Genomic DNA, 10,677 nt, shown 5'->3' on the forward strand with positions numbered 1-10,677 from the left:
AGAGCTCAAGTTTGAACCTCAGTCTTTTGGAGCCAGTACTTACTTCTTGTATCACTACTCTTCTGTCTCCTAAAACAGAGACCTTAAAATTTTCATGCCATTTTTGTTAATTTTGATTTACTATGGGATATAGTGGCTAGGAGGCAAAGTACATTCTGAGGTCAGGAGGTAGAATTCATCATATTATGATGAGTTGTTTAATATTGAAGAGACTATATACAACGGTTTCACAAAAAAAGATATATTTTCATTCATGACTATTTACATTTTTCACATTTAGTTGAATATTATACAACTGATACCTCTGAAATGTTTCAGGCTTTTCTTTTAAACTCTTCTATTTACACTTATATGACATGGAATTCGGTCAAATGCTGTGATAATAGAAATCAACCAGTCAACATAGCTAAGTCTTAAATTTGTTGATCAATGTTAGCAATAGTTACCTTAATAATAAATTATCATTCATTTAAAAATCAGTAGTAATTTTAAACAACTCATAAATAAGTGTGCTCTGTGCAATTTATACATTTAATATCCTGTGGATACTAAAGACGTGTGTTTGAGATTTGCGCATCATCAGATGAGAAGTTTGAAATAATACCCTAAAGGCTCTCTGGAGAGTTTTCAGAGCTCTGCCTGCTTTACATGAGGTGGTTCCAGTTTACGTGAGAGGGCTATTAAAATCTGGTTGAATTTCTCATATCTCTCTGTCTGATTGACTTCTGCACCTTTACTGCCCCACAGCAATCGCATTTGAAATTCAGTCTTCAAGATTTCAGTCATTTCTTCATCTGGTTGAAAATCTAATCAAAACAATAGAAATAAGTCACTTTAGTCTGCCTAAAAACAATGTTTTAAAAATAACTGAAAACTTTGCTTGTTTAAATAGTACCAAATGAACTTCATCTTCTCTCAGAACTTTAAAAAATGCTCCCAAAGAAAAATGTAGGCTGTACTCATCCACCATCTTCAGAGAATTAACAAGTAAACTCTTTAAAACATGACAATGAAATCTATGTACAAGCCACTGTGGGCGATGGTGCTGGGAGGAGTGTTCAGGGTATCATATTTTTATTTGTAACAACTATGTAGATGTATAATTTACATATCTCATGATTCATATATTTTGTGCAATTTGGTTTATGGTAGTAAATTCATAGTTTTAGAACACTTCCCTCACCCTAGAGAGCTCCCTACTACCTTTTTGGAGCCAATCCTTATTCCTTCCCCAGGCCTCAGCCAACCACTGATTGGCTTTCTGTTATTCTTTTGCCTCCTCTAGAAATGACATAAATGGAATTACACAATGGATTTTTGTCAGGCTTCTTTCACTTAGCATGATGATGGAATTATTACATATGTTGTATATAATCAATCCATTCCTTATCTATTCACTAATTGATGGACACTTGAATTGTTTCCATTTTGGGGCTACTGCGAATAATGTCAACATTTATGTACAAGTCTGTATGTGGTCATGTGGTTTTTTGTGTGTGTGTGTGTGTGTGTGTGTGTGTGTGTGTGTGTGTGGTGCTGGGAATTGAACCGAGGGCTTTGTGCATGCGAGATGAGTTTTAATTTCTCTAGGAGTGGGAATACCGGGTTACATGGTAAGTGTATCTTCAAAGAAACTGTCATGCATGAATGGTTCTACCATTTTCTATTCACATCAGCAACATAGGAAGTTTCTAATTTTTCCAACTTGGTTTTGCCATTCTGTTTAATTGTAGCCATTCTTGTGTGGTGGGGTAAATTTACATTTCCCTATGATTTATGTACTGAAAATCTCATTTGTATATATTCTCTGACATATTGTTTATTTAAATTGAGTTCTTTCTATATTCTAGATTAATGGGGTCAATAGTCAATGTCTCATTCGGGGGCCAGGAGAATCTAAGCCACCCTAAAACTTAAAATCTCAAATAATTAGTGAATAACAAAACACAAATATTCAGAAATATATTTACAAAAGGCAAAACCCCTGATAGGTCTAGTCCACATGGGTTCTAGAACTAGATAAAGAAAAGATGGCTCCTGTGGTTTATTTCAGGGGGTACATCAAAGGCAGGGATAAGGTTTTAAGGGCGAAGTCTTGCTTGTGATGTCTTAAAGTCAGCAGGTTGATTGACATCTTGGCAGGTCAACCCATCTCAGGTGCTGTGTGGGCCATGGCAGAGGAGGATAGAAATTCATATTGTCCCTGGGCAATTGACCAGAGAAAATGTCCACTGTCATTCCCAGACACCAGATGTCTGTATCCACTAGGCTTCCATGCATGGTGACCCACATGCAACTCAGGGACGGCTCCTGATACTAAATATGTCATTTATCAGATATAAACATTTAGAAAGTACTTTTCTCCTAGTCTGTGTCTTGTCTTTTCACTTAGTTGTGTGTTATGAAAAGCAAAAATTTAAAGTTTTGCTTTATCAGTGTTTCCTATAATGGTTCATGTTTTTTGTGTCCTAAGAAATCTTTGTCTAATTCAAGGACACAAAGAATTTCTTATAGGAGCTTTGTACTTCAGCCCTTAGGTTTTGGGTCCATGATCCATTTTGGACTAATGATTGCATACGGTATCAGGTAAGGATTGAGATAAATTTTTTTTTGGAAGTGCATGTTCAGTATTTCCAGTATCATTTATTTAGAGATCATACTTTGTCCAGTGAATTATCATAGCACCTTTGTCAAAAATCAACTGACAACCATTTGTGTGGGCTTATTTCTTGATTCTTTGTTATGTTCTAAGAGAAGAAGGAGAGAATTATTAGAAATGTTAAATGTGCTCCCACTATCTAAACCATAGGATCTGGATGGTGGAAAGAGCATAGAAGCCCTTCCTGATGATACTAGGATACCCTAGATAACCAACTAATGACTTCTATTCATTCAGTTAGCAGGCTTTGAGTCTAGGCTGGATGCTGGTGAGCCAGTCTTTGCCTTTACTGAGTTCACATTCACTTCCAGCAATAGGAACTTGAGACGGGATCAACTGAAAAATTATATCATCTACCTTTAAAGTAACATGCTATAGATCAGCTTCAAGCACACTTTTCTCAAAGCCCATCCAAATATATTGGCTGGTATAACATGTAATATACTTATTGGCTAATTTCTGTTGAACTGTGTGCTTTTGCTGAGTCCCACATTGCCAAACTGAGGGTTTTTTGCGGGGTGGAGAGAGAAACGGGTATGTGCTACTCATACCTACAGCAGATATAGTGCAAGCTGTTCAGTCCCAAATTATGGCTCTGAGACAACAACTTTCTTTTAGAGTGAAATTAATAGGCCTTTCCTGTCCCACACAATTCTTGATTTTGTGGATCAAACTTGGCCCTTGAAGAGTTTTAAAAAATCACATGCCTGTAATTCCAGTGACTTGGGAAGCTAAGGCAGGAAGATCTCACGTTTAAGGCCAGTGTGAGCAACTTATCAAGATAGTGTCTCAAAATAAGATAAAAATTCTGAAAGGGCTGGGGATGTAGTTCAGTGAAGAGTGCTTGCCTAGTATACGCGGAGCCCTAGGTTCAATCCCCAGTGCTACACAAATAAAAGGAAGAGATGCTAGCCATCTCTGATGACTGCCTTGGTAAAGCCCTTGTTCCTGCATGAGCTTTCTGTGTTTGGCTCCCAACCTTCCTTCACACAGAAACCAGGGTGATTCACTCAAAAACATAAATCTGACTACGACACCTCCCATGGGCCCACAGTCCCACCAGAAAAGCTCTATCACTTCCCCTGTAGCATAGCTGGCTATGTTTACATTAGTCCAAAACCAAGTATGTGGCGTTCCCACTCTTCCCAGGCTCTCTCAAGACTCTGTCCCCCCCTCTGATTGGCATCTGTTTTCTGACTATGTTTTAACAATTCATGGAGGTATTTTTTTTCTCTCAAAAGTTTTCCTAACATGCTTCCTCTGCCTGTATCTTTGTCCAAATTACTTTTCCAAAATGCTTTCACAGTGCATTTACCACCATGCACTGAAATACCCATTTAATGCCTCTGATCACTGAGGACACCCATTGAATCCGATTGTTGTGCATGTATCCTGTCTGTGATAAATGTTTATCAAGCCAACCAAGAAAGCTGCTTTTTACTGCCATAATATTTATAAGAAAGTTCAGTTTATACAACACTCTGCCCAACATTCTCCAGTTTCAAGAGCAGAATGACTGGGAAGGAATGTAGAAGAATGAAGTCTAGATAAAACTCCTTCAATCCACTCACTAAAGGTACTTGTGGTGGGCCTCCTTTCTTGATGCTGTTTATATCACTGTCAGAACATAGAAGGAGAAATGGGACACTTGAGTCATTGGGAATTAAGAGGAAGTACTGATCAATCATACAGGAAATGGAATTCCCATGCCTTAATCTTTCCTCCTTGGTCTTTTTTCCTAATTGAGGGCATCTCTGTTCTTTCATTGCAATTGCTATACAGAGTGACATAACAAAAAAACAGCTCCTACCTGCCAGGATCCTCTCCGCATTCATCCGGTAGCTGTCCGCAGTCTTAGCCATGAAGCGGGCTGTTGCCAAGTGATTTAGCATAATTTCACAGCTTTGGTCATTTTTCTCCCACATGTCAGTTCCTTCAAAAGTGACAGCCTGGCGCTCCATTAAAGTCACAAGGGGCATCAGCAGCGGGACTGACACATTGTTGGGGGGGACACACGTGGATTCTGAAGAATAAGGAATACAGTTTTCTATGTCATTTGTTGGAAGTTATCAGATTGAGGTGCCTGGTAGCCTGTATCTGGTTATAGCAATGCAGATAAGCGAGGCTGTCACCTGGTAAGCGCCTTGAGCCAGTGACAGTCCTGTAGACAACTGAGGCCTCATGATATACCCGACCATACATGGACATGAATGGTGCAACCGCCGCTGCTGGCCCTGCCCTCCCCGCTCACCTCTGCCTTCGTGCAGGATCTTGCTGAAGGGCTTCAGCTGCTTCTCGTAGAGGATGGCGGTTTGGGTGTACTGGTGCCTCAGGGCAGTCCATGTTTTTTCTAACCTTGTGATCTAGAAAAAAGAAAGTAGTTGTTTTGAAAAAGGCTCCTTTAAGAAAATTACCATTCTGCTTAAATTTTGCAGTCAGTGATAAATGCACCCGGTAAAACTATTAAAAGCAATTGAAAGGAAAGTGTGGAGAAAAAGTAACCTCTCACCACCCCCTATTCCAAGTTCTAGTGGGCCTTCCCTGAGAGCTCTCTCCAATTGCTTGATTTATGTGTGCCTGCGTCTACACACAAACACCTTTTAAAAAGAAATATCACACTACAGGCATTTTCTTTCCTTGGAAATCATTCCATATAAGTACATAAAGAACAAACAGCCTTATCTTGTCAAACTCCTATAGAATGTTCCACTGTATGGATAAACCAGAGTTCTGTTTCCTTCAGGTAAGTTTTAAACACATTTTGCTGTTACTCCAAAGGTTTCACATGTGTGAAAATATCTGGATGATAAATTTTCAGAAGTGGAGCTGCTGGGCCATAGGGCACGAGTGTTAAATGTGGGTAGGTATTACTACACATGTCCACCATGGAGTTGTACTGATGTAAGGGTGTGGGAATGAGAGGCAAAGCACTTTAAAGTTGTTTGTTCGTAATGTCTGAGGCACACAGAAGACTGCTCAGACCGGGTGATGCCAATGCTCATTCCTCCTTGTTTCTTTTGGCCAATATAGTCAACATCAGCATATGCTACTGACTGAACTGTCCTAAGATAAATGATTCCCGACTCATACCACAAAACCAACAGATCTAAGTGTCTTCAGTTTTCTGCATAATAAGAAAGAGCACTAGTATTTAGGAATAAGAGCCAACACTATGTGAGGTATTTGAAGAATTTCATTTAATCTTTGCAATGCCTGTGAGGCAGGTATTTTGACCTCATTTTACAGATCAGCAAAAGTCTAGATTAGGTAACTCGCCCTGGTTTCTCAACCGGTCATCGGCATAGCTGAGATTCATCTTAGTCTCATAGAGTGCCCCTATATTCCAAGAGGAAGGTCGACATTGTCACTGGTCTTCCTCTGCCATGTTCCATGCTACCCTTTTCTTAAGGGCCCCTCCCAGATGTGGCAGAAGGGCAGATCAGGATGATGATGTGAATGTGACTCCCTGTGGTTTCCCTGGTGGGCCACTTCCCACCACCCCCAGCAGTCCCCTGGCTCGCCCCAACCCCTGAATACTCTGGAAAACTGTGACCCTCACTGACCCTCACTACTACTGGAGGGGACAGAATACCTCCAAAAGCATGGGGTAGTTTAGGATAAACTTCTCTAGCTGCTGAGTTTGATGTTATGGGCAGCAACCGTGTGATCCCACAAAACATCCCCTTTACCACGCTCTCAGGAAGCTCTGGCTGGAGGGCAGAGCTTTACACACACAGTGCAGCCTGTTGGCTCAGCTGTCAAATTACAGGTAGTTTTGGATAAGGGAAAATAAATGTGATGCAAATTTAAATACCTGAACAAAAAATTATAACCCATTGTCATAGTAGAAATAAGAATGGAAATATGGCAGAATTTGTGTTACATATTTCAAATATGGATCCTAAAAAAATTCCAGTGCACCTGAATTATTTAAAGCTCTTGAAATATTGTAATTGATTCCCTCAAAATTTCTGACGAAGGTGTTACGTTGTTCCACTTCCTGCTTTTAAGGTGGCTTTGCTTTATTTAAGGAAATTATGATCCTACCACACTGACTTGCAAGACATGTGACTAGCTGTTACCTTCAGTGGCACTGATGGATTTCCAATGAGCACCTGGCAGGATTTCAGAGACAATCTGACTATTGAAATAGCCAAGCTAACAGACCAGTTATGGTGTTACTAGCTACAGATTTGGCTTGTAGGACCTTATCTCAGAGTCCTACAAGCATCTAGGGCTTGAAAGAATAGAAAAGAGAAGGAGGCCTTCCTTTAAGAGGGCCTGTTTGCTTTCAAATACAGGTTTTCATGTTTGATACTCATCTCAAAAATCTCTGTCAAGGCAGATAAATTCAAATATCCAATTTTAGCGGTTCTGATTTATATAGCAAGTGGGCCAGAAATCTGAATTTTTAACAGGAGAGTCTGAGGACAATACTTTGAGACAAACCACTCCAGGAATTCTCTGATAGAGGCTCCTCAAAAGCCTTGGTTTCCCAGTCATTACCCCAAACTGGCCACAAACCTCCTGAGCCAGACGAGAGCGTTTTTCTGTTATACAGCACACTTCAGCCAAATGTTTCTTCCAAATGGTTCTCCAGGAACAAGGAGTGTTCGTGAGGATAACTGTTGTTATTGTACATCAAAGTGTGGACTGGCAACAATTATGCACTGTTTTATTTTTTTGATACTGGGGATTGGGTCCAGAGCCTCATGCATGCTGAGGTACTCTACCACTGGGTTACATCCCAAGTCCACATCCTTAGTCCTTTTTAAAAATATATTTGAGACAGGCTCTCATTAAGTTGCTCAGGCTAGTCTCAAACTTGGATCTTCCTGCCCCAACCTCCCAAGTAGCTAGGATTACAGACATGCACCACTGTGCCTGGCTATCCACTGTTTTTATAAACAACTGGAATACTTAGGACACTACTCTTGGTTGTCTGCTAATCAAAACAGCTTTCACTAAGATTCAGTTTATCTTTTGAGACTGACTGAAATAGTCTGTGACTTGCCAAGCATAGGAATGCAGACCTCTTTCCAAAACATTAAATATACACATGCCTGAGAGGCCACACAAAGCAAGCGGAAATTCACCTGTGGCATTTCCAGGGCTTTCATGATGGCTGAGAAAGAATAGAGGTCTCCCATGGCATCTTTCAGTTCCACTGCCACCTGGATGATCCTGTTGAGGGTGGCTGCGCGGTCCTCCAAAGTGCCTGTGCAGCCCAGAATGTCCACTGCAATGCCGATGGCCATAGTGTTGTGTCTGAAGGGGAGATCAGTGGTCAGGCTCTGGTCAGGAATAGGACTAGAAGAAAACTACACCAGATTGGCCAGGACTGATTTTGTGCCATTTGCTGTCATTGCTGGGATATGTGTTGGCAGGTCAGAGAACTGAACTCAACAGAGACCATACCCCAGCAGACAAGCTGTGCCACTGTCAAGGCCACAGAGGACAAGGAATGTTTGTGAGGATAACTCTTATTATTGCACATCGAAGTTGTGTGCATGATGCAGTCAAAAATAAGATGCCAGCAAACCACAGTTGCATATACCTGTAATCCCAGCGACATGAGAGGCTGAGGCAGGAGGACTGCAAGTTCGAGATCAGCCTCAGCAACTTAGCAAAACCCTGACTCAAAATAAGAAGGGCTGGGAATTTAGCTCAGTGATAGAGTACAATTGGTTCATTTCCTAGTATCACCAAACAAAAAAACCTATCAAGCAAGATGCCCCAACACAGGGTCAAGTTCAACCATGGACTGGGGGTCATGAAGACCTCCTGGGCCAACCGTGTGTGAGAGGTTGAAGGAGACACCATGTCCCCTTAAAACATGCATATACACTGGGAATGGTCCCCTCAGGGAAGCCTGGAGCCATCGTCACTGAGCACCAGGATAGGGGAACAGAAAGGACAAAAAAATGAGATATGCTTGAAAATGGCATGGTTATCAGAGCAAAGAAACAAGAGAGGAGCTAGGAATGGTGTTCTGTAGCCCCTGTCAAGAGGCCACAAAGTGAACGGAGATGGGGACATAGACGGAATAGCTGATAGACAGGAATTTGCCTATTAAATCAGACCCTATCCAGGCACAGGGCCATAAAGGCTCAGGCAGGAGGATGGCAAATTCAAGGCCAGCCTCAACAACTTAGTGAGACCCTATATCAAAAGGAAAAAATGAAAAGGGGTGGGCATGTAACTCACTGGTGAAGCATCCCTGAGTTCAACAAAAAAAAAAAAAATAAAAGAAAAAGAAAAAAATAAAAGATCAAACCCTCAAAAAATAAGTCTTATTTTCCTTAACAATCCTTTTTCTCATCCTAAACTACTTGGGTCAAAACTCACAGACTCTGAAGGAAGTAGGGTCGTCCTTATATAACAATGGAATGGATATGAATGGGGTCAGTGGGTGGCAGGAAGCACAGATTGTGACCCCTCCCCCTTCCTTTCTCTCTGAACCCAGGAGTTCATTGCATTGGGCCAGAATTGCCTCAAATTTTTTCCAGGCTGGAGGTCAAGCCCCACTTTATAGCTATGGTTACTAAAATACACATGCCCCTGGAACTCCCAGGCTGTGCTGTCCTGAAAGTTCACAGCTAAGGGTGTTACTTCATGTCCTGCTGTGTGTGTGCCTGGGTGTGTTGGTCTCTCTCTTGCCTTCCTTGAACAAAGGGCAGTAATGTCCAGCATCCCTAATTAATGTTTGTTAAATAAGCAATGACCTCCTGTATCTCCAAGTGTTTGTACATAAGTGTGCATGGTGCTAACTTGTGGCATGACTTTACACTGGTACCAAACTGCTTGGCTCCTCAGTTTCATCAGATGTAAAATGGGAGCAAGTGTTGGGAGAGAGAGGCTGTAAGAATAACAAGCACCTAATGAATAGTCCTTGTTGCCACCATCGTCTTTATTTGTATGTCTTCTCTCCCTGGGTGTCCTGTCTCTGTTTCTTTCCTTTTTTCCCATTTATCTTCTTTTTCTGATTTCTTTTTCTTTTTCCAGGGCTTCACATAGGCTAGCCAAATGCTCTACTACAGAATTAATCCCCAACCCTTTTTTATTTTGAGATAAGGTCTCACTAAGTTGCCCAGGCTGGCCTTGAACTTGAGATCCTCCTGCCTCAGCCTCCTCCAAGTCACTGGGTTTAGAGAGGCATATGCCACTGCACTGAACTCAGGCTCTTCTTTAAGGCCTGGTGTTGCATCCATTCATTACCCAGAACCTTCTTGGGTACCACTGTGCAGTGAATGACTCAGGATGGCAAGTCTGTAGCATCCACATCAGTAATCAGTGGCAGGAGGCAGTCAGCAATTACATGAGGGACATTTCCAGTTCAGTGTGCCCATAATAAGCAAGATAGTAAATTAAAAATAAAGGTGGTTTTGTATTTGATTTTCAAAGGCTAGAGAGTAATATCATTTGACATTTCAGGACCCCAATAACTTTGGCCTTTAGTGACATGCTGTAATTAATCAAACCTCTCCTGACCTCTGTAGAAAGATTCCATAGGTCAGTCTTGAACAGGAAACAAGCTAAGGAGCCAGGCTCTGGGCAAGAAGCAATTGGGAGAATAAAGAAATGCTACCAAGGACTGGGGCTGTAGCTCAGTGGCAGAGTGCTTGCCCAGCAGGTGTGAGGCACTAGGTTTGATCCTCAGCACCACATAAAAATAAAAATAAAGACATTCTGTCCATCTACAACTACAAAAAAAAAAAAAAAAAAAAAAGGAAGAAAGAAAGAAAAGAAAAGAAAGAAAAAAGAAAAAGAAAAGAAATGCTACCAAGAGTGAAAGTGAGAAAACAGTGAAGGGAGAAGCCTTGATCCTGGGCTGCTCTGCTGCTTGCGTGTCCCCGCACACTTTATATTACTCATAAAAGAAGGTTCAGATTCATTAGGCCTGGAACCTGGCGGAACTTTCAGGCTAAATGTATCACATGAGAAATGGGGAAATGAGACAGTGACTGCTGAGCCCGACAACAACAGAGGGGGAGCCAGGCACGAGCAGGAAGGCAGCT

General features: G+C 41.4%; 1 protein-coding gene across 3 annotated transcripts in view; it reads right to left on the minus strand.

The window, feature by feature from the left end:
* Positions 1–225: 225 nt before the first annotated feature.
* Bcar3 (BCAR3 adaptor protein, NSP family member) overlaps positions 226–10,677 on the minus strand; it is a 114,031-nt gene continuing 103,579 nt past the window's right edge. For all 3 annotated transcript variants that reach the window (XM_005327713.4, XM_005327714.5, XM_078026760.1), the window contains 4 exons: positions 7,756–7,927; positions 4,911–5,022; positions 4,470–4,682; positions 226–806 (listed from right to left, as the gene is read on the minus strand). In XM_005327713.4, the coding sequence (XP_005327770.1) occupies positions 628–806; positions 4,470–4,682; positions 4,911–5,022; positions 7,756–7,927 (676 nt within the window). In that variant the 3' untranslated portion in view covers positions 226–627. The remainder of the gene's footprint in view (positions 807–4,469; positions 4,683–4,910; positions 5,023–7,755; positions 7,928–10,677) is intronic.

This window comes from Ictidomys tridecemlineatus, chromosome 11 (assembly GCF_052094955.1).
Source record: "Ictidomys tridecemlineatus isolate mIctTri1 chromosome 11, mIctTri1.hap1, whole genome shotgun sequence".
NCBI classification, from domain to species: Eukaryota; Metazoa; Chordata; class Mammalia; order Rodentia; family Sciuridae; genus Ictidomys; species Ictidomys tridecemlineatus.